Raw genomic sequence first — 24,609 nt, 5'->3', positions numbered from 1 at the left:
TGGGGGTAACCTCCTATTACTTTCTATGGGCATGTGTTAGCTAAGCTGAAAAACATTTCTTCAAAAATTCTTCTGTGAATATTGAATTTACCGATGCAACTTACAAATGAATTTTTTTTCCTGAATGGTGCAACTTACAAATGAATGAACCGTAAAAATTCATTTTCTTTAAATTGGGTCACATGGCGATTAAAGAACCCACGTCCGACCTATCCAGTGCAGTTGGTTACTTCTATCAAAACACGAGGTAGTTTTGTAGTGATGAGATCAGATAATTTTGGGAAGCAGTCAATTAAGTAAGCCTCGAGCCGCCAAGTCTATGAATTGTTTCAACATTTATAAACATTTCAAGGGTTTGTGCCCGAGATTTCTGCTTGGAACCTTTTCTCAGTTATTATCAAAATGATTCGAAATCATGCACTTTTAAGTTTTTTTATCAGTTATTGTTTGAAATGACATCATAACCAGTGTGTCAGTCTTTTTTTTTTTTTTTTGAATGGTGAAAGGATATCACCAGTGTGTCAGTCATCTTACCGCACAAGTAAGAAGATTTAAAATAGATCATCTTCTAGATCTGTATGCTGTACCAGTCAAATCCAACTTATAGTGAATGAGTGAGACAATCTTTAATGACAAAGTATGAACCACAAGAGTCTGATACAGATTAGCTACGGGAGAAAGACTATCTGATATGTTTTTTTTTTTTTTTGTTGAAAATTTTAAGCTTGTGACCTTTGCTTCCTATATGAGTAACATAAATACGATAGGTAGAATAATGTTCAGAATTGAAAAGTAGACATGGAAGGCTTACCAAATGCCATCACATGCAAGAACAACAAACTCATCATCATCGCATAGATCGACCTAATGCACAACCAAATCCATATGAGATAAATCACAAAGAATTTGAATAGGAAAAATGGATGTCTTAAAATTATAACCCTTGTGAAAATAAAAAGATAAATGATCGATGATGAAGGGACCAAGTAAGTACAATATTTATGTCTGGATTTGCAGTAACGATTTGCTTTTCTGCAGACAAAAACTTGTTCTGCTTGAATTCCATGTCCCCTGCAATATCCCAGAAATGCATTAGAAAACTTCAGAAATCAGGAGTTAATTAAAAAAAATAACAAGCAGAGGATTGAAGTACCAATTGCTCTTGCTAAGTTTAAACTTCCATTCACTCGCCCTGCATGGATGAAACCACCAGCTCTTAGGATTCTTTCTTTCTCAACCTCCAGCTCTGGCTTGTGATCCCTTGACAAGTTGTATGCCTGTAAGAAGAAAGCCCGCATTAGGCACTCCACATTCATATTCTTTTGGAAAGAGGTAGAACCATTTAAACTGCGTGCCAAATAACTATGTAGAAGGGTTATTAAAAATATACCTGACCCTTCCTTGAGATTACACAACGAGAATCACCAGCATTTGCAACAATAAGTTGGTTGTTACGGATGATTGCAACACATGCAGTACATCCAGATGTTGGTCCAGAAAAATCAGAGTGTGGGCCCTGAAGCCATGTAAACAAGACTAATTACAAAGATGAGAAAAAATTTTGCTTCCTAAATAACAAGATGAAACAACTTACAACCTATCTGGCAAGCACACCCTATTAGGATGGCATGTTTATGTCAACATAAAAATAATACACACCTGCATTCCTTTTTCCTCTTTCAAAACTATATGAATTTCAGATTAACAATTTTGAGCCTTGCACAAACAAGCCTATTTTTATTGTGTGTGAGCAATGAAATATATTGTTAACCATGCCTTACTTTAAAAATAAATTCCTCACAAGTAGAATTACTAGGTTAAATACCATGTTGCTGCCAGCTCCTTAATTCCTCTTTCCTAATCCAAGATTGAAGAAGGGACAAGAGGAGACAAGAATGCAGTTAACGATTTAAAAAAGAGAGTCTCTAAACCATAGTTACCAAGATGGAAAGGAACAGGAAATAGATATGGAAAACAAATGGAAAGAAAAAAATAAAAAAACAGTAAAGAAATAGGGGAAACAAAAAACAAGGAAGTGATGATAAATTGTTCGAGGAATGCAACGAGAAATGCTAGGAAAATTATTAATAACAATATTGTAGCGACGGAGAAGCATACGGGAAACATGCATAAAATTTTAAAAACATAAGTTGGTTTCAAATTAGAATTAACTTAAGACAAGAAAAAGGTAAATTCATGTTATCAACTAATAAAGACATAGCAATATTTTTTTTATGACAAAAAGACATAACGGTATTTAACTATTTTACATAAGATATTTTAGCAGCCAACTTAGGACATTAATAAAGACATAAGGGCATTTCGAGCATGGTGCTTAAGAGGGCAAGAAACACATCATTATATTACCAACGCTTAAAAGTATGTCACCAGTACATCCGAATGGAAGTAATAGACACTCAGCAACAAGATAACTAAAGCATTTCTAAATAAGCCATTACCTCCTCAAAAGCCCAGTCATCAACTTGGTCGTGAACTTCTCCGCCCTTCGGAGACCATATCAAACCTTCAATCATGCCAGTAAACTTGTTTATTTTATCTCCCAGTATAGCTAACTCTCTCCAGCCTCTTTGTCCACGCATCATCTCATCCATTCTGCAGGAAAAAAAAGAAGCAAATATCTGCATTTGCACCTCCTTTTACGAGTTACAGAGAACTATTTGCTCTGCTTTTAGGGCATTACAAGGATTTTGCTTGGATTCGTTTTGATTAGAATAACTCCTCTCATTTCACTTACAACTCCAGAATGTCTCTTCATTTGGTTCAGAATGGACCAATACATTTTGTTCAAAAAAGAATGGAGAATAAAATGAAATACAAAATACGCAAAATGAAGTAACCTGAAGAAAGCTTTCTGTACAGAAGCACCTAAATCTCCAGTCGAATATGCTTCATTTTTTAGGACCTGTGCATGAAGATATTTCGCACAGAACTTAGCAACTACTTTACCTGCAAAAGAAATGAACATCAATGTAGATTGGCCACCATTAAAAAAAAATCAATGTAGATGAGCCCTTGCTACATATTACGACACGGCAATACAAATGACTGTTCTTTGGAAAGAACTATACAAAGACAAATAATGAGATAAAGAAAAAGGGATCAGCAGAAAATAAGCCTGAACATATTAGTATTCACTGATCACCATAACAGTAATTAGTTCAGAACATAAAATTAAGCTACATTGTGTAGTACGAGTAAAAAATCCCACAAGAAACTTCTACCAGTGCTTTAAAAAGTGAAGCATAAGAGGATATCTCCATTGCAAAAGCCAAAAACCCGAATAAATTTTAATATCCACAGAGAACATCAGAAAGATAAAATGATCCAGTGTATACCTCCATGACCATCGTAAACACCAAAGAATGACGTGCAATTGTCAAGATTTGGTAAAGCTGCATGCTATAGAACGCACAACATAAGTGTATAAACTTGAGGAATGGCATAAATATCTTAAATAAAAAAGATATATATCAGTGAAAATAGTGATCAAAATAAGAAACACTTTATCAGCATAATGCAGTGGACCGAAAAGGAAATTATTATCAAAAGCTCTTGGAAAATAGAAACTCGAGTAATAAATAGATTAACAAATTCACACGTAGTATTAATTCGACAATTTCAGTTAGCTTTATTTGGAGTAACATAAACAGCTATATTTGGAATCCTATAACATTAGTTAAGCAAGATTGCAATGATATCTTTTCAATAAAATAATAACGTATAGAAATAAAGCAAATCATTATACATGCCTCAAAAATGCAAGCATAGTTGCTTGTGTTACCTGTTATCCTGTGATGGGTAAAAGATAATGTTTCCCTTATGTTATTTAGGCATTAAACGCTGATGTAAATGGATAATATATCACTAATTTCACTCAAGGCAAACCATAAATAAGTGCAGAAACCCGATATGATTTCATTCATATACTTTATTGTTAGGAAAAAAAAAATACACTGTACTCTATTTTTGAAAGATAACTTAATTAAAAGAAAGAGAAATGATGTTTACTTTGGAGATAGGAAAAGCACGGTACGAGATACCAATATTTTATATGATACACTGTAACAGTGTAACTTGAGCCATATAGTTACTATCATGGTTTTAAATTTCGACCGAAATCCAAAATTTCGGATTTCGGTGGGGACCGAAACCGAAATTTCCCGAAATTTGAAATTTCGTGAAATTTCGGAATTTCGGTCCGGAATTTCAATTAAATGCCATTTTTTATTAAAAAAAATGTTACAAAATTTCGTCCGAAATTTCAGAATTTCAATCCGAAATTTCAGAATTTCGGACCAATTTCGTTCCGAAATTCCGAGCCAAAATACCAAATTTCGGATTTCGGTGGGGTCCGAAATGGGTACCGAAACCGAAATTTAAAACCTTGGTTACTATATCATCAATCGAATTTGCAAAACCATAGTTCCCCAGGCATTCTTTTGGGCCATCATTCTTGTTTCATGCAAAATCATTCTAGAACCTGTTTCTCAAATGTTTCGTTAAAAAAAACTAAAGAACATGTCCCCTGGAATTAGGAGACATATTTCTATTTTATAGGACATCGGTTTGGTTTTCCAAATTCCAACTTTCTACTCCATAACGCTATACAATTTATGGCTTGCTCTACCTAAATAGTGCTGCTAGTAAGAATTATAAAATTAAAAAAAAAATGTTTTGTAACTTCTGTTTCTATTGCAAATTTATATAACATTCTGATCGTCCCATTCCAAAAAAAAAAAAAAATATGATCATTGTATCTTGATATAAATCCTACACATTAATGTATGACAATAAGTATCCAGTTTCTAAAATGAAAAGATTGACTCATGAATATTGCATAATGAGTTTCCTTCAGACCGTAACAAAAAGAAAATATCGCAACCCCAAAAAAATTACAAGGGGGCAAGGCTGCAAGAGATAGCCCCACTACCAAGATGTCCCACTGAACACCACTCTTGACTAGAGCATCTGCTAACTGGTTAGCATTCCTAGGAATATGCAAGAAAAAAATTCTTGCCCTCTATAAGTGCCAATAATTTTATCAATGACGCGCACCAGCCACCACGATTTTTTCTTAATGATTGATAATATTAGCTTGAGGAGTTACGAAATTAGGAGGGCAAAGATAGTCTCAAGTAAAACAGATAATGGTAATTTTTATAATTGTTGCTAATTTGCTCTGCATTTATTTTACGATTTAGTAGTATTTCTTTATAATAAAAAATTGACTTAAAATAACAATGAATCAGAAACTCTTTTCAAAACTATGTAACTGCTGCCCAACGTTTTGCACCCATTCCACTTGTCATTTCTGGCAACTATATGCAGATGTTTACCTAATCACCAGGTTATATAGATCGAGAATTTCACCAAATATATTTAACATAAAGAGAGATCACTAGATTCGAAAAGATCTATCGTAATTTGTCCTGCACATTTCATGGCTTAACTTAAACATCCCACAATGCAAAAAGATACAAAGTACGACAAAAACTTTCAGATTTTATAATGACCTAACAAGATAGGGATCACAATATCAAACATGTTTTGTTATTAGTATTCGTATTATACACAGCATCATGACAAGTAAACCACGTGAAATTTCGTGAGACTAAAGCAATTTAACGGAATTTTATTCGGCTAGATGGTCATGCAAAGATACAAGAAAAATGAAGATGCATGTGAAGTAGGTACAAAAAACTAGGCATTTCTATCCAGTGAATCACGATCATTTCTGAGAAAATATAGAGAAAAAAAAGAGCACAGAAACTAAATTCTGTTGCTAAAATTCACCTTTATAAGCATGTAAACTGAAATAATGTGTAGCTAAGTTTAACATTTGTCTTCAAAGAATAATAAAGAAGTGTTCTTGAGTTGTGAACTCCTCCAAACAATAGTAAGTAAGAATGCCCAATTATGAACATATCTAAATGAATCAAATGACACCCAGAACGTAAAGTACAGATTTCTAGGCTCACATATTAATCACCTATACATGCTACATTCAATAAAAATCTTTTTTATACTGAACAAATGTGAAGTTTGACAGCACATATTGAATGTAACAGAAGCTCAACAAATGGTTAAAAGAAATTTTAAACATTAAATAAATGGTAACTACATAACCAAAAGAGGGAAAAAAAAGAACATCGTTAAACACATGAACAGAAAGCATCAATTTTTGGTTTTAATGGCAGAGAAAAGGTATGCAAAAATAAGCTGCTGAGAACATGTGAGTTTCAATGAAGTCAAAAAATATGATGAGCACCAATGAGGAAAAAAAATAAGTTGAGAACATGTAAGTTTCAATGAGTACTCACAGCATCTTCCATAGTTGCACGCCACCCTTGCATAGAGGACAAACCATACCTAAGTTTTTCATTCTCGCCATCTTCAGAGAACTTTTCAGTTTTGGGGGTACTGAGATATATCCCCATTTCAATCTGAGAGCAGCATAAAAAAATTTAGAATTAGAATTCATCATAATAATACATTTTCATAAAAAGTATTAAAATGAATAACAGGGTGTAACAAACCTGTATAACTTTATGTGAGGGCGAGGCAATTCAGCTAAATTTTATTCAAAACTACTGCAGAAAAATTCGCCCCCTCTGTTTAAATGAAGACAACCACAACATGAATGAATATCACATTCACTAAAAACCACAAATTGATTATAAATTTGAAAGGATGCTAATAGAAACATGTGGTCAAAGCTAATAGTAAACTGCGTAACTAAATATTTCAGCAGTAATACAGGTGGTGACATGGGCCGAAGATGAGAAAATAAGTAGCTTATAGCCTATAAATCACATTAGCTAACTCTAAGAAAATTCTTGCAAAAATCATGGAGGTAACTATTAACATAATTATGCTTGAAGCTGATACTTTCCAGTTCTCTTACGAAAGCAAATGAGGGGCAGTCTCTCCTCCCACCACCCAAAGATAATGTTCTTTGCAGACGCATTTTACATCCATCAAATGGTACGCAAGCTACCAGAAGTGGAACTACTGAGATTGTGAAGAAAACAGATAACTATGATTTGTGGACAAGGACATGGAGTGTCAGACATGGCAAACCCCCAAAATTTAGAAACGGGGGAACGGCTAAAGTATATATAATCAAGATTTGTAGACACGGATTCGTGTGTCGACTATACGAGGTTTCTAACATGGCAACCCCTAAAAATCTAGAAATGGGGACACGGCTACATACATATAAAAGTATTTAACTATCATAATTTACAGTAATATAAATACGATATTCATTTAACTAACTAATAAATCTTTAGGATTAATCAACTATAATCTATGATTTGTTGACACAAACACGATAGTCGCCTGTCGACACGGACACGGAGTGTCGGACGTGAACTCCCAAAATTTAGAAATGGGGACACGGCTAAATAGAAAGAACATATAATCATGATTTGTGGACACGGATTAGTGTGCAGAGTTTCGACACGGATATGAGGTATCTGATGTGGCAACCCCTAAAAATCTAGAAATAGTGTCACACTCATACACATACATACATATAAAGTTCTGACACTTCCAGCAGTACACTTAAAAGTGTCTAAAGGAGTGTCGACACGTGTGGACACAGGTGTTGTGTCGGACGCGACATGACACGACATGCATGTCGGAAATAAATTCGAAGTGTCGGCCAAATCATAGTCTATAATTTAAAACAAACATGAGATAATCAAATAACAATGCATTTCAATTTAATCTAGTTCTCTTTCGTCCCCAATTTAAAGAAAGGGAGACCAATAGGATACAATGAGTTTGTAATTTGTAGGGCATTCGTAAGAAGTGTCTAAAGGAGTGTCGACACGTGTGTACATGGGTGTCATGTCGGACACATCACGACATGTAGGTCTGCAATAAATTCAAAGTGTTCGCTAAACCATAGGATATTCCTGATTCATGAATATCTCACCTAGGTTACCACCAACTCAGTCTAGTTATAACTAACATGGTAAAAATTAGATTTATGTGACGGTTTTTTTTTTTTTTTTTTTTTTTTTGGAATAGCAGATATAAGTGAGGGAATGCTGAATAATGTCAGGCGTAATATTCTCAAGAAGCACATGAATGAAAGATTATTTGGGCTCATTAAAGGGGGGGGGGAATAGCAAAGGGGACAACATATAATATGGGAAAGCAATGGAGTCCAGTTAAACAAAATGTCAATGGCAAACCTCTGAAGCTCAGAAAGCTAGTGTCCAGGTGTATATATGAAAGGCTCCCATTCATGAATACTCCGTCAGACTTTGACCACGCACATAGATGCCAACCTATACTAAAAAATGATTAGTCATATGGATTCCATTCAACTAATAATTTAAACACAATAAATGACAATGTTTTTCTAAGTTTAGAAGCACAAATAAATGACTGATACATGCATAAGTATAAGCCTACATGCACATCCAAGTAAATATCGTGTTAACCAATGCAATGAAAATATCCACAAACACAGTTTACAAAATCAAGAAGCACCAATAACATCTAAATTAATTCGAAACCGTGGCAGCCTACTAAATATTATTTTAAGTGTGCTCATGATTTTATCTCTAATTTTACATATATAACAAGAACATGGAGACATGAGCAATTGAAGAACTGTGTCATTTAAGCGCGCCAGTCTTTCTAATAAAAGCAGAAAATTTGGTGAGAACATCATTGACTAATCAAATTACAAAAACAAAACAAACAAACAAAACAAGCATTAGGAGAACAAAAATAGCAACAATTATCATTAAAAAATATATTCCTTAATTATATAATTAATTCAGAAATCAGTGGACATATCTTGTTGAAAGAAAGCTAGTATTCATCAGTTAAATATCAAGAAAAACTCTACAACGTGATTCTTCTCGTGGAATCATCATTACAGGCTCAATTCAGAAAATTCAACAACATTTCCGAGCCATTTGATACAAGGATTTTATAATCCTGGATTTTATAAGCTAAAACCTGAATTGTACATTTTTCAGGATTATAAAATCCAGGTTTTGGTTGATAAAATTTATGTTTTACCTTGTAAAATCCAGGAAAATTATACAATCCTGGATAATATCCAAAAAGGTTCTTCGTGCGGCGAAAAATCACTATAATTTCTAGCCGAGAGCTTCTCAGAGAGAAAATTCACAAAACTTTCAATCTGTGTACATTTCCTCTACAAATACAGATCAAAGAATTACCAAACCCTAGATCTAGTCCACGCAAAATAAAAACCACACAAAACAACCCAATTCCAAATCCAGAAAGTAGGATCTAGGGTTTTGTAACTAACCAGAAAAAAACTACAAGAAATCGGCCATTGTACAGTGTATAAACTAAGAAATCGATGCAAGATCGATCAAGGTAACTAAAAAAATCTTAAAATCCCGATATTTTCAGGGGGGAAAAGGACAAAAAGAAAAAGAGGGTTTGAGTCTAGGGTTTTTTTTGGAACTAATCTCCAAAGCAAATTAGGGCAAACGGAAGGAAAATGTGAAATAATCCAAAGGGGAGAAAAACAACGAGTAAAAGATAAAAGACTTTTCTAGGGAGATTTTTCTTCGCATCTGAGCTTGTTCGGTGTAGGGAAGTTTCTTTGGTTACCAAATTACACTTGGCATTCTATGGATGATGGGATCATTGATCTAGTGGGCCATAGCGGAGTGTATTTATCGTAGTACGGCTATTGGTATTGGCACTACCATGTTTGGATGATTGCACGAACTCATCTTGTATTTTATTGATTAAAGGAATATCAAAGGTTATTACCGTTACCCAAGAAGCCAACTAAAGAAGAGAAGACAAGGTGCAGTTATTAAAACATGGGAATGCCAATATCAGCAGCCTTCTAAAGAACTAATCTCCAAAATTGAGCAAGTCCCTATTCTCAGTGTGCATACATGTTAGCGATCCAATGGTCGAGATTGGACAATTACGGTAATTTGTGAGATATGACCAATCTTCATGGTAGGCGACTAGTGTAGACAAAAGTGTTGGTGTGTATGGGCCGTGCCTAACATTTGGTACTAGAGCCAACATCACGTCTCGTGTTTGAGTCGTTGAGTCGTAGAGGAGAGCGGCCGATGAAAGGTACGACCTGTGAAAAATGATACACGAGGCAACTAGAGTGAGAGCCCTCACAGGGTGGAGCAGTTAATAGAAGAAGAAGGGGGCGCAGTGGAAACTGGAAAGGGCTAACTGCAATCATGGTTATTAATTTCGGTTTCGGAATGTGTTTCGGCTCTCACTAAATTTCGGCCAAAGTTTCAAAATTTTGGCCGAAATCAGGTACAACATTAAAAAAAATAGGAGACAAGGGTTCATGCGCTCGAGCGCATCATGGATGGGGCCGCATTGTTGGAGTGATCCTAAGCATTCATTTGAAAATCCCCATCATGGATGGGGTGTGTACAAAAAATCAGCTGCATTGGATCATCAGAGGGTGTCCATTTGTGGGGGTGAAAATGGATAAATATTGTTTGTCCACTAATCTGCCCATTTTTTCACCCCACAAATGGACACCCTAAGATGATCCAATGGAGCTGATTTTTGGTGGACACCCTATCTGCGAAAGGGCCTTCCAAATGAATGCTTTGGATCCCCCCAACAATGTGGGCCCATCCTTGTTTTTGCACTCAAGCGCAGAAACCCTCTACTCAAAAAATAATATATTATTAAATACCAAATTTCGGCTGAAAATTCGGGGAAACTGTTGAATTTGATATTTTCGGGTTGAATTTCTCAAATTTTTGAATGAAATATAAAAAAGCAAAATTTTCAAAATTTTGGCCAAAATCCGGTACGATTTAAGGTTTTGCTAATTTTGGATAACGGTCAAAATTTAAAACCATGACTACAATGACTAGAGTGAAAGTTGTCAGAGAGTGGGCCATCTATAACAGGGGCCTATGATAATCCAAGCAAGGTGTTCTCAAGGCCATTTGGCCCGAGAAGCAATCCCAGGCCGAATCTACAGATTTAATCACATATGCATGGGACATACGGGTCCCATAAAAATAGTTGGTAGGAAGGGAGCTAAGAAGTAAGAATCGTGCCTTCAGATAGCCATTGCCACACGTAATTTTAAAACGTTTTAAGGGGATGTGGCACCCAGAATTTAAAATGCTAATATGGAAAATGTTTTTTTTTTTTTTTTTCAACTTTCCTATGCATCGATATCCCTCTAGCATGATTTATTGCCTATTTTTCATGGCACTAAATCCAATCAAATTATTTCTTCATCCAATATATTTTCCTAAAATATTGCAATCCTTATCATATATCTTATCTCTATCCAAATCTACTGTAAAATCAATGATTCCAATCTCTCTCTATTAAATAGCCTAAAATGAAATGAGAAAAAGGCCTAAAATCAAGGATTACAATCTCTCTCGATTAAATAGCCTAAAATGGAATGAAAAAAATGCCTAAAATCAAGGATTACAATCTCTCTATTAAATAAAGTTATATATATGAGAAAACTGTTGGTGCACTTAAGCTCACCAATTTTTTTGTGCCCTTAAGTTGTTATAACGCCGCCCATTTGTTTAAATGTTTGGGTCTCGCTGGGTCCCGCTTAAGCACACCAATGTGAGGCGTTATAACAACTTAAGCGCACAAAAAAAATGGTGCGCTTAAGCTCACCAACAGTTATATATATATATAAGAAATTGATATTTTCGCTCCCCTTTTAGACCAATCCACTCCAACTTGGAGTGGATTGGTCTAAAAGGGGAGCGGAAATATCAACTCTCCTATGCTTTGGATATTTCCACTCCACTTTTAGACCAATCCACTCCAACTTGGAGTGGATTAGGCTAAAAGTGGAGCGGAAATATCAGCTCCCTATATATATATATATATATATATATATATATATGAGAAAACGGTTCCTACACATATGTGTAGATAAGTTATCTACACACTAGCTTAAAATACAGTGGGGGCCACATTATTTGGGTGATCCAAACCATTCATTTTTAAGGCCCTCACATAGATAAGGTGTCCACAAAAAATCAGATCCATAGGATCATCCTAACCATTTGAACTGTGGAGGCAAAAAATGGACTAATTTGTAAAGGTTTAAAGACATCCATTTTACCTCCACAAATCGTAGGGTTGGGATGATCCTATGGATCTGATTTTTTGTAAACACCCTATCTATGTGAGGGCCTTTAAAATGGATGGCTTGGATCACCCAAACAATGCGGGCCCCCACTGTATTTTAAGCTAGTGTGTAGAGAACTCTCTACACATATGTGTAGGAACCGTTTTCTCTCTCTCTCTCTCTCTCTCTCTCTCTATATATATATATATATATATATATATATGAGAAAACGGTTCCTACACATATGTGTAGATAAGTTATCTACACACTAGCTTAAAATACAGTGGGGGCCACATTATTTGGGTGATCCAAACCATTCATTTTTAAGGCCCTCACATAGATAGGGTGTCCACAAAAAATCAGATCCATAGGATCATCCTAACCATTCGAACTGTGGAGGCAAAAAATGGACTAATTTGTAAAGGTTTAAAGACATCCATTTTACCTCCACAAATCGTAGGGTTGGGATGATCCTATGGATCTGATTTTTTGTAAACACCCTATCTATGTGAGGGCCTTTAAAATGGATGGCTTGGATCACCCAAACAATGTGGGCCCCCATTATATTTTAAGCCAGTGTGTAGAGAACTCTTTACACATATGTGTAGGAACCGTTTTCTCTATATATATATGAGAGAACATTCCTACACACTTGTGTAGGTAAGTTACCTACACACTACCTTATATATATATATATATATATATATGAGAAAACATTTCCTACACACCTGTGTAGGTAAGTTACCTACACACTAGCTTAAAATACAGTGGGGGCCCACATTGTTTGGGTGATCCAAACCATTCATTTGAATGGTCCTCACATAGATAGGGTGTCCACAAAAAATCAGATCCATAGGATCATCCCAACCATTCAAACTATGGAGGCAAAAAATGGACTAATTTGTGAAGGTTTATACACGTCCATTTTACCTCCACAAATCGTAGGGTTGGGATGATCCTATGGATCTGATTTTTTGTGGACACCCTATCTCTGTGAGGACCATTCAAATGAATGGTTTGGATCACCCAAACAATGTGGGCCCCCACTGTATTTTAAGCTAGTATGTAGGTAGGAGTCGCACGGGATTGCAACTAGTTAGTGAAGTATAAAACAAGGTGTTTCGTTCCATCATCAAAACAGGTCGCGCAGATATCATTTCCCAAAATCATGTATTATGATTTATGACTTATTAGACATAAATGTTAACCCTCTGTCTCTCAGAAGAAACAGAACAAAACAGAGCAAAACAGAGTAAAAGAGAGCAATGGCAAACCAGCAAGAAGGAGACCAGCAAAACCAGGCAGGAATGAATCGAGAGGTTTGCATTTTATGATATTTTTGGATATTATTTTGGGTTCAGGGTTTAAGATTTAGGGTTTTGGTGGCAATTTATTAATTTGTTCTTACCATTTTATTGAGAGTTGTAGGGTTTGTAACATGGGAATAGGGGATTGGGTATGTTTTATTCAAGAATATGAATAAATTTTTAGTTTAATCTTGGGTTTTGAATCCATTAATCATTTTGTTGAATCAGTGTTCTTTTGGCTGAAAGTATTTGGTGCTCAAAATAAACTGGGATTCTTTGTAATGGGTTTTTGTAATTGATTTTTTATAATGTGTTTTTTTTTTTAATTGTAGATTAAGTGAGAATGAGTAAAGAAAAAGATTGGTTTTTGGATTTCAGGATTTTTTTTGAAAAAGTTTGGAAAAGAAAAAGATTTCTAAAATTTCCCATTTGTTTGAGAAACTAAAAATGACAAATTGACCCAACTTTTAATAATAGGACCTTCAATTTATTATAAATTTATAATATCCCTCCAAATTAACCATAACCTTCTCATTTATTTCCTAAATCGTTGAAACAAAAATTTCTTTATACCCTGTTGGGATTCCAAAAATAAAATAAAAACATTTGAGATGGAATTTTTTTTTCTGGGATTTTTTTGTTCTTTCCACAATTTAGAGGGAAATGACATGATTATGCTTAATTTAGAGGGATATTGTCATAACTTGAATGTTTTCTAAGTAATTTTTTTGAATGGTTTTTCTAAGTAATATGCAGTTCCTCTATAGATTGGAGGGTTGGGATCATCCTATGGAAATGATTTTTGGGGAACAGCCTATTTACGTTGTGTTCCATCTTATGGACGGTTTGGATCATCCTATGATGCGGTCCGTACAATGCTTTTTGAGAAATAAGGGACTATAAGGGCTTACACCATATAAAAACTCCTGTTTTATAATGTATGGATCTTATTTAGCTAACTAAATATTAATATCTTCTTTTCTTCTTTTGAAGTTTTTTAAGAAGGCTAAGTTCAACATCCCAGGCATGACGACCGAGGATGTGAAGCAGAGAGTGTATGAGGCACTTGAGGGCATACCAGGTATATATCAAATTTGTTTAATTTACATGGATATTGTCATTAATTGAAGGTCCCTCTATATAAAAATTGTACAGGGTTGGTTCAAGTTATCTTTTCTAGTGTTAAAAAAGGGATTTGCTAGGCAATTTTGCGGAAACCCTTTTCGCGGCTGACCTTTGCATGAGAGAACAACCACCTCAGATGAATTAAATGAATATGACAAAATCTGCTGAAAAGTGAGCCTCTGTGGCTGTTCTCATATGAAGTGCCGCAAAATGGCTTTCTGTGAAATTGCTTAGCAAATCTCGTTAAAAATTGAGAAATTTTAAAAATATTTTCCTTTTCTAAACTTTTTCTAGAAAATTCCTGAACATGGCTGATGGGAAATGATATTTCCAACCCCTCAACTGTATCTAATAAAATGGTGGTAATATGTTGTGCAGGTATCTTAAGTAGTATTTCCTTTGATCTGAAGAATAAAAAAATGACTATGGTAGCCACAATGAATGTAATTCATGTCTGGGAAGAGTTGAGAAAAATAGGAGAAGCAAAGATAATATCCGTGGACCAGATTCAGAAAAAAGGTCAGAAAAAGGTCTATGTTGCATTCTTAAATGTGTATTTTGTTGTAGTTATCCCAAGATGCATTGCTACAATGAAGTGTACTAATTTAACTTAGACATTAGACTTCAAAATGGAAAAAAAAAATATAGTGAAGTAGCCCATCAGATCAGTAAATAACAGCCCATGTAATCAATATTCTTCTAATATGTAAGTAGCGGTGAGAGAATAGGGTGAGATGAATATTTATGTATTCCTGTTTTTTGCTTTTTATCTGATTTTGTACTTGACCATCTCGGTCCGTTTTTTAATGAAATTTCGACCATTCGAAAAAAGGTGAGATGAACATGAAACCAAAGATACTGATCTCAGATAGATTCTTCGCTAAATAAAAGAAGAGAATCCTAAGGGACAGTGAAAAGGACTGAAAAGTTGGACCAATAATAGATATTAAGTGATCGTGATTCGTGACCAGGGCATAGGTGGTTCTGATCTGAAGGGGTTCCATTGACACCCATAGGAAAGGGGCATGCGAGGTAATTGAGGGGCGTGAATTGTCCAAGGGGTAGGAGAAATAGTACCCCACCCCATCATAATCTTGGGCTTATGACATATTTCCACCCAAAAATTCAATATTGCATGATTCAATTGATCAGACAATAAGAATCATTGACATCTACTGACAGTGATTTTATTTTTACTATAGCCGAGCTTGGTTGATCTAAATTGTCCATTTTAAAGGCCTCGCATTAGATCTCCCATGAGTCCATGACACAACCCCCCTCTTCTCAATCCTAACATCTGTTATTGTACATTTTTGGCTGCAACAATGCTGTAAACATGGTACATTCAAGTCAAATCATGCAATTGAAATCAACAATAAGAAGCACCAGCTTGAAATAAGATATGATGACAAGAACTGAAATAAATGATTAGATTAAAATCACATAGGAAGTTTTCTCCCATGCTTTTACTGATAAGGTAGAAATCTTTTTTTTTTAAAATGACAGATTGTACTAATATTCATACGAAATTTACATAGAGGAGGGACCAGGAGTCCCCTAAAACTTCATCGTATGATGGCCTAGGAGATAACTCTAGGCCCTGATAAACAAGAGCTCAAAAAACTATTCTCTTGTCCCATTACACCCACCATTCCATACATAAGTTCCATCTTTACGATCTTCCTAGAAGATCATTCCCAAGAACCTTGATTGAAACCACCCAAAAAGAAACCTTTGAGATCTTCACCAAAGATCTTGAAGCTAAACAGAGCCTCCCTCCACCACAAAAACATGAACAAAAAAAAAAAAAAAAACCCTAAGGAAACTCTCCCCTAAGAGGAGCACTGCTCCAAATCCCCCAACAGATACTTAATTTCATAGCCCAGCACATCTGTGAAGTCAAAGGGATCCACAGGTTCCATTTCCTTAATTCCGAGTATCTTTTTACGAGCAAACCTTTCTTCCACCTTTCGAATTTCCACTGCCTTATTATCCTCCCCTCGAATCTTCCTCAATCTCCTCTCATCGGCCAGAGTTTTGATGAAGAAGGGGTGTTTATACAAAGGCGAGTGAGTGTCATTTACATTGGATGACCCAGATAAACGGAAGAGCTCCTCAACGTCATATTGGGCCTCCTTCTTAAACAATTTCCACTGTCTTTTGAGGAAATCTTTAGTAATTTCCTTATGGGTCGGATCATTTGTAGAAGCCCTCTCTTCATCACAAACCATCGTCTTCATTCTGTAAAGAATATTCTCCAGAACCAAGAGGTCCATGGACCAACTCCTTTTCCGACTCAAGGAGGAGGAGGGAAGGGAAGATGTATCGTGTTGTTCCATTTTAGAGTGATAGTTCACACTTTTGAATCTCCTAGGTGAAGCCAAGAGACACCTTTTGAGAGAAAGACTGTCGATTCTGTCCAATAGCGCTACCCCACTCTTACCACAGAAGCGTGAGAAGCAAGTTTCCCACCCTTAGATTGTAAACTATTTATGGGACGAGACTTGTTTCGATTATTTCTGACAGATCTCAAAGAGATACCGCTATTTTTTATGACACTTTTAATGAGAAAGATATCTATTCATGATTAACATCCCATTCAAGGATGCCACCGACTTCACGTTGCCGTTTACCATAAAAAAATATTTCGAACGGATCTTGCTTTATTCGTGGATGCCTTATCTTCCTTATTCCCACCTCCTATAATAAGGAGGCCCGTCAAGAGTCCATAAGTCCTTTCATTTTAGCATTTTCAATTTAACACTAATTTTAATACTGTGATATTCAATTTCACCTATTACTCCCCCAAATACCTAGAACCACCACCATCCTGCTTCATTAGGGGTAGAAACTAGAGAAGCCTCAAAGGTATCAATCACCAAAGGGCGACGCATGCCCTGGGAATAGATTGGGAAAAAATCGGTGTTTTTGAAACCCACTCAGTCAATTTTGCCGTCAAATGACTTTTTGGAGGTGGCTTTATGATAAAGTCCGATTTACTCTTGATTGTATTTTCAGAGGAGGTCCTCCCAAATTGGTCCTCTGATAGAGCTTGATCGGCTCTCCGCTTCCATATAGAGCAGGAATTGGGATTTCGAACCTTGAAGATCATTCCAGAGGGGTGCTACCCAGAGGTCCTATTATTGAGGATGCCCAAGATCTTTTTTGAATTCGGTCTCAGATCAAGAGAATACTTAGATTTAGCTGATCTCTTTCGCTCTGATCCTTGATCTAGAGATGATCCTACCTAACCGAAAGCCCCTTTTGATGTTGACATGCCATTTAATATTGATATTCAAGGTACACTATGCCGACCAGTTGAAAGACCATGTTTTCCAAGCCGATTAAGATTCTTGGGAACAACGCCCTTCTTTTTCTGTGGGGATTTGAATTTTGAATTTGAATGGTGGGGCCCCAAGAGATGAACGGTCTTCCTTCGGAGGTTCCTCCAGTCCGTCAACGAATCGTGGCTCTCCCAGGATTCACCGGCGGTCTTAAAAAGTTACGATCCACTGGCGAATCAGCCACTTGAACCAGTGGCAGCGGTTTCAACAGACTCATCGGAACAAGGCTTGCCATACTGTGGGAGTTAACACTAGGTGGAGCTGATTGGTACTCGTTGCTTTCTTTAGATAGACATTTGTGAGCTTCAACTCCAATAGTGAAACAATCACCCGAAATCTGGATTTGAACAAGACCGGGATAGCTTCCATCTAGGAGTGAGGATTTTCACCTACACAAAACTCATATAGTGATCACGATTGCCTTCAATCTTTACTTCCAGGACTGGACCAAAGATCTTTCCCAGAGCTTCAACTGTGGAAGTAGCCCAAGCGTGCAGCGGAATTCCATAAAAATTAACCCAGATTTCGCTCCCTGAACAAATTCCTTATGCCATGGAGAAAGAGAGCAACTGGTCTCCACAGGCCTCAAACCCCTTTAGAATCCCGGTGGCCAATTCCACTGATTCGAACATGAAAAGAACTTCATCTTTATTAGGGCACATGGTTTTGTGAGGGAGGGGATGCCCCAAAATCTTTTAGCCCATTGCCAAAGGTCATCATCTAGGGTCCCGTTGTTATCCCTTCTCTTACCGATCAGACACGCTTTTAAGATATCCATTCGCACTTCCATATCCTTTCCCGATATAGATAAGGTTAGGATCCCTTCCTCAACAGTTGTCGAGATCACCCCAGAATCAGGCCACCAAAAACCCTCATCACCGGTGTTAGCCGATGGTTTTTGTGGTTGAACAGGGACGGAAGGCGAGACTATTGGGGGAGCAATAGTCTGCTTGACTTGGTAGCACCACAGGCACCGATTCCGCTATCTAAAATTAAAATAATCACAGGTTGAGCATAACCAATCCCCATTCCACCTACCTGATTTTGCATTTTTGCTCATTTGCTAGTCCCCGCTTGCGTTTTTGCCCATTTGCCCATCCCTGGAATCTGGAATCGATGACTCGATCCTTCTTGATAAGGTTGAAATCTACATCTGCGTGGTTCATTCTTTAGTGAACTGGTGATTATTGATTGCATTGTGTAATCCTTTGATTATCACAAAAGATGTTTGATTTAGCTTTCTTTTTCCCTTTCAGTGAATGAAGATGAGTTGTAATTTGATGTAAACTGGATCTTAAGAGCTAACAAATCTCTTACTAGCTTGTGGTAGTTCCTATCAAGGTTTTAAATTTCGACCGAAATCCGAAATTTCAGGCTTCGGTTGAGACCGAAATCGAAATGAACCATACTCGAAACGGTACTTTCTTTCGATCGAAATTTCGTCCGAAATTTAAGGGATTTTACCCAAAAATCTCGATTATTTAATATTATCCTGAAATCTCAGCTGAAATTACCGAAATTTCGGTCGAAATTCTCTACCCTATAAAATAGCCGTAGAAAGATTTCGTTAGATTTCGCCGAAATTTCGGTTTCGGTGAGGACTGAAACGCATTCCGAAACCGAAATTTAAAACCTTGGTTCCTATACGAATCAGTTGTAAATGGAAATAACTAGGAAGAAATGAATTGGAAGTGTAATGAAACAGGACACTTGCACGAAAGAAAGAAAACATAACAAACTTGCAAGAAGGGTATGGAAAATGAATTGAAAATTTAATGATACAGAATATTGCAAGGAAGAAATATGACAGAATAGACATGAAAGAAGGATATGGAATTGAAAACACTTGTACTGGGAGAAAACGTCAACTAGAAAAACAAGTTGAGAAAAGGTAGAAAGGGAGAAGTCTTACCCAACCAAAGACTCTTCCATTCCCTTTTGGTCGAATTCCTTCCCTAAAGAAAACTCCACAAGATCACGACTCCGAGGCAAATTCTCCCCCTCTCTTACTCAAGATGTTACAACTCACAAAGATGGATCTAAAATGAGACGTCTATTAGTAGAGGGAGGGAGGAGTCCTCGGCTTATCATGAGCTTCCAAGTGTCATTCCTTGGTGGCTCCCATGTGGTCCCCACGCCACATGCCACCTCAACAACTTCTTGGCCAGCTGTCTTGTGGTCCCCCTTGGCCACATGTCACCCCCCGAACTCATGGCATGGCCATGTGTCAACCATCCCTTCATGGAGGTTGTGGTCTCCTCCTACGACCCTTGCCACAGCACCCCTTATTCCTCCTCTATTTACATCTCTAACCCCACACTACATGACATACAATGCATCACACTAACACCACACAAACACCATACAACAATTTATCACACATACACCAATAGCTAACCATGCCCCCACACGATCTAGCACAATGAGTTATCAAGGTACATCCCTTTCTTTGCCTCTTTGCTTCTTATCCCTTAGTCTTCATCCCTATCAAAGACCAGGCCTACATGATCCTCCCTCCTTAAGAAGAAGCTTGCCCTCAAGCTTCCTTCTTTATTGATAGGAAGGGCTCTTCGGTGCCAGGGTCAAACACGTAGTTTTCCTTAGTAATGCCCTTCACATGGGGCCAATGTTGTCAACACTAAGACTCCTGGCCAATAATATTTCATGTCACCAAGTCACTGCCAATAGTTCCAATGCATCAGTCTGTGCCTCAATAGACTCCATGGACCTCGACTCTGTGGACTCATCCTGAAGCTCTTTAGTGCCCTCTTTACCTTAAGAAATAATGTGACCATTTTTGTATCAACATGGCCTGCGGTGTCGATAGTGGCAAATATGACTTTAGATTTCCCCACAGAATCCTCAAACTCTACTCTAGAAAGGTAAGTGATCCGCTTCACAAGGCATGGCTTATTGATCTCCCTTTTCTAAGGTAAGAGAGTTATCTTCCGCTGATCCTTAACGAAAGAATATATATTATTTCACCCATCATAAAGGACGCTGCTGTCATACTGCCAGGGCCACCCAAGGACATGACACGCGTCCTGTGGAATGACGTCAAACCAGATCTAATCCTGGTACTTTTCACCAATAGCAAACGTCACAAAACATTGGTCCCAAATCTCATTTTCCTTGTTCTTCCAAAGGAGCCTGTATGGTTTAGGAGGTGGCTTTAACTGCCGCCGTTTGTGAGATAACATTCTCACAACTGCCGTGGTCAATGATGAGGGTGCAAACCCTCCCATTAATGGAGCACTTAGTAGAGAAAATATCATGCCTAAGCCCATTTTCCTCTCGCCTTGGTGCAAGGCATATTCTCCGTATCACCAAACACTCTCCTTTAGTATCTTTGCCAGTGCTAACTTCCTCTTCTTCAATATCCTCCTAGGGATTTGCCGGCTTCCCATGATCCCATCATACTCATCTTCCTCATCCTCATGAGTATACAATTGTTTCCTTTCCTTTGGACACTCAAAAGAGTAGTGTCCCATAGCCTGACATCGAAAACATTTAATGTTGGCCCCATGACTTTGAGGTCGAGGTGCGGCTGCTTGCCTGTGGCCTGTGACCTTGTGATGCGTTCATGTGGCACGCTAGTGGTGGCTCGAGCAGGGGTACTAGGTGGGGCAAAATCAACCGTACATCTTTCCCTTGACTCATTACCAAGGCCACCATAAGAGGGACGGCTATAATCTCGCGATTGTGCTTCCTTGATCGCTTGTGCCTTACTTTGGGCCTCAGTGACACTCTCCAACGAGTGACCAACCAATGCGTCTTTTATGGATATCCTCAATCCGCTCACACAGCGGGCCACCAACTGCTCTTCCGTCTTCCGGAGATTGTTTCGAGCTACTAGTTGTCGAAATTCCTGGGTGTACTCGCTTACTGACTTTGACCCTTGCACAAGCTTATGCAAGTGTTGGTATAACATGTGGCCAAAGTTATACGGAAAAAATTCACTCCGTAGCTCCTGCCTCATCATCTCCCATGTGGAAATGGATGGCTCTCCAAGTTGGTGTTGTTGGAACTCCTCGGCTTGCCACCAAGACAAGGCGCGCCCTCTCAAGTGTGTTGCCATTAAGATAACGACCTCATCGGCCGGTACATCCTTGAGGTCCAAGGTTTCCTCCAATGTAGCCTCCCAATCCAATAAATCCTCGGGTTCTCACCCACCATCGAACTCCAGGATCTCTATCTTTAGGCTATGTTCCCACCGGTGATCATGACGAACAAATGGAGGATCAAAATTAGGCGGATTCTGCCTTGGAAGATTGGGACCCGCCCTACCACGTCTCATAGGGGTCCTAATTTCTTCCTCATCATCCCTAACATCCCCAAATGCCGGCGGTAGGGGAGGTGATGGTGATCGTCAATGCATGCTCAGCTACTCTAATCTCGCCATTATGATGCCTAGTTGGTGCTGCCTTTGCTCTTCACGAGCTAGGAACTCTTCTAGGCGAGCTGCCAAGGTGTGAATCGGATTGGATAGTGCTGAATATGAAGAGTTTGGAAACTCTTCCTCAATATCTGCTACAGTTGCTCGTTTAGGAGCCATATGTAGAGGACTGGTTCAAGAAATAGCGGTGGCAGTAGCTAAACTCAATGCTTTTGCATTGGGGCTTTCCTCAGTCGGTAGGCAGTAGCTGGAATTTGAGAGTAGCGTTGATCCGAGGTAAAAGACGGCTGTTCATAAGTCGTGGTGGCAAACTTTTGTTCTCAGATTACTTAATCGAGTTGTCCAGACAACTTGCAATCAGCAGTTTACTCAGACAATAGCAATGGTGAAAAAGGAATTGTCCCGCAGCACTGGTATTGTCTCAACTTCTTATTGTGTGAATGGAACGAAAATCCCTGAACTACTTGATGCTGTCCAAGGTAGTTGACGCAATTCCAAGGGAAGAACTCAAAGAACCTCACCTTCCAGACTGGAGTTAAGAATCAACAGCATATTTGAATTTCAAGATTAATTGAGGTAAGAATTCCAGGTTAGAATGGTTCTAAAACTCATGGATTTGGCTCCTAGTAAGCAGTAGGCCAAGTTTTCATTAAGAATAAACAGACCTATGCATGATTTGTATAGATCAAGTAACTGTTTGTTAGTGGCCATAGAATGTTGTTAGTGGCATTTGGAATGTCAAAAAGCAGTTCATGGAAACTAAGGATAACATTCTTTCCATAGTTCTCTAAGAGTATTATCTCTTAGAGTTGCAGATCGCTTTGATTTGAGTTACTAAAGCTCTGAATGGTCAACTATCTCAGAGTGACATAGAGGATGGATTCAAAGTAAATTTCAGCAAGGATAAGAAACTCGATGAGTAATTGGTGAAGTCAAAAGTGCTGTTGTCATCTTGGCTACTAGATGAGATCGAAAAGAAGAGTTACAGCTGAAAGAAGAGTAGACCGGCTTTGATGGTGAAAAATCAGAATAAAACTCTCAAATTACAAATCTTCTGAGCTAGATCTCAAGGTTCAAATGCTAGTTTCGAAACTCAGCAACACAGGAATACAAGTAATGAAAGGAGAAAGAAGAAAAGAAAGGAAAAAAAAGAGTATTTCATAGACTGAACTGCGGAGATAGAGCATCAGACAATGCTTTTTTTTTTTCTTCTTCTTTTTCATGTAACTGACATTGTTGCTCTTTGTGCTATGAACAATCAGAAGATCAAAGCTTTTAAAATGTCACAAAGTACAGTAATTTTGTGATCGTTGCTCCTTTATGAAAGATGATGGTTAAATTCAATGGACAAGAGCAGACCTTACATGATTTTGTTGTTCTAGTTCACAGAGAACTACGAACAAAGGAAGAAGACTAGTTAGTGGTTGTGACATCAACTATAGTTTGAAAACTATACTAGCACAACAGAGACATGCTCTGAATTAAGAATCACCAAAGATATTTGAAAACTAAAGATGCACACCCCTTATTCCTCTATCTACATCTCTAACCCCATACTACATGACATACAATAGCATCACACGAACACCACACAAACACCATACAATACACCGCACAAACACCAATATCTTACCATACCCCCCAATGATCTAGCACGATGAGTTATCAAGGTACATCCCTCTCTTTGCCTCTTTGCTTCTTATGCCTCAGTCTTCATCCCCATCAAAGACCAGGTCTACATCATAATTCCTACACGATAACCAACGTCGCCATATTAAGGAAAATTTAAAATAGGATTAGCAGGAAGTGGAGAAACACAATGAAACCAACACATGCCAAGGCCTTGGCCAAAATTAAGAATTTACAATCTGTAAAAGTCCCCAGTTTTCTTTTGAAGTTAAGTAGAGAACTCATAAGATGTTGTGCCTTAATTGAATCTTACATGCAAATAGGACACTGCATTCTTTACAAGTCATTAGCTATATCAATTCTCAAATGAAATGGTAATATCATTTCTGGATTAGCATTAAGTGGAGAAACACATCGATAACAATGTGTGTCAAGGCCAATGCCAAACTTAATTAAGAAATTTCAATACATAAGTCCAGCAGTTTTATGTCAAAGGTAACTTACTTCCATACCATAGTAGATAAATCATAAGATCTTGGGTCTCAATTGAATCTTACTTGCAAATTAATTCTCAAATGAAATGGTATATTATTTTCCCCAATTTGAGGAATTTTACTATCACAAATAATCAAGTCTTTCAAAATCCCAGTAACACCTGAAACAGAAATCACA

The 24,609-nt window shown here is 37.4% G+C and overlaps 2 protein-coding genes across 4 annotated transcripts in view; one reads left to right on the top strand and one right to left on the bottom strand.

Moving 5' to 3' along the window:
* LOC143856129 (putative protein phosphatase 2C 11) overlaps positions 1–24,055 on the bottom strand; it is a 34,521-nt gene extending 10,466 nt beyond the window's left edge. The window contains exons 1-11 of one of the 3 annotated variants that reach the window (XM_077366214.1): positions 23,942–24,055; positions 8,226–8,321; positions 6,558–6,632; positions 6,342–6,464; positions 3,357–3,420; positions 2,859–2,967; positions 2,460–2,613; positions 1,391–1,516; positions 1,154–1,277; positions 995–1,071; positions 812–864 (exon numbers count right to left, since the gene is read on the bottom strand). In XM_077366214.1, the coding sequence (XP_077222329.1) occupies positions 812–864; positions 995–1,071; positions 1,154–1,277; positions 1,391–1,516; positions 2,460–2,613; positions 2,859–2,967; positions 3,357–3,420; positions 6,342–6,458 (824 nt within the window). In that variant the 5' untranslated portion in view covers positions 6,459–6,464; positions 6,558–6,632; positions 8,226–8,321; positions 23,942–24,055. Of the gene's footprint in view, positions 1–811; positions 865–994; positions 1,072–1,153; positions 1,278–1,390; positions 1,517–2,459; positions 2,614–2,858; positions 2,968–3,356; positions 3,421–6,341; positions 6,465–6,557; positions 6,633–8,225; positions 8,322–9,066; positions 9,265–9,322; positions 9,584–23,941 lie in introns of those variants that run through there. The other 2 variants (XM_077366211.1, XM_077366212.1) reach the window with 2 other exon arrangements.
* On the top strand, positions 13,338–15,337 carry LOC143856130 (uncharacterized). Its single transcript, XM_077366215.1, has 3 exons — positions 13,338–13,455; positions 14,437–14,524; positions 14,947–15,337. Exons 1-3 carry the CDS (start codon positions 13,402–13,404, stop codon positions 15,180–15,182), a joined length of 378 nt encoding a protein of 125 aa, XP_077222330.1. The 5' UTR covers positions 13,338–13,401; the 3' UTR covers positions 15,183–15,337.
* Positions 24,056–24,609: the final 554 nt, after the last annotated feature.

This window comes from Tasmannia lanceolata, unplaced genomic scaffold (genome assembly GCF_043159265.1).
Source record: "Tasmannia lanceolata isolate RefF3 unplaced genomic scaffold, GAP_Taslan_0.1 ptg000023l, whole genome shotgun sequence".
Lineage (NCBI taxonomy): Eukaryota > Viridiplantae > Streptophyta > Magnoliopsida > Canellales > Winteraceae > Tasmannia > Tasmannia lanceolata.
This window is presented reverse-complemented; position numbering and strand designations above follow the sequence as displayed.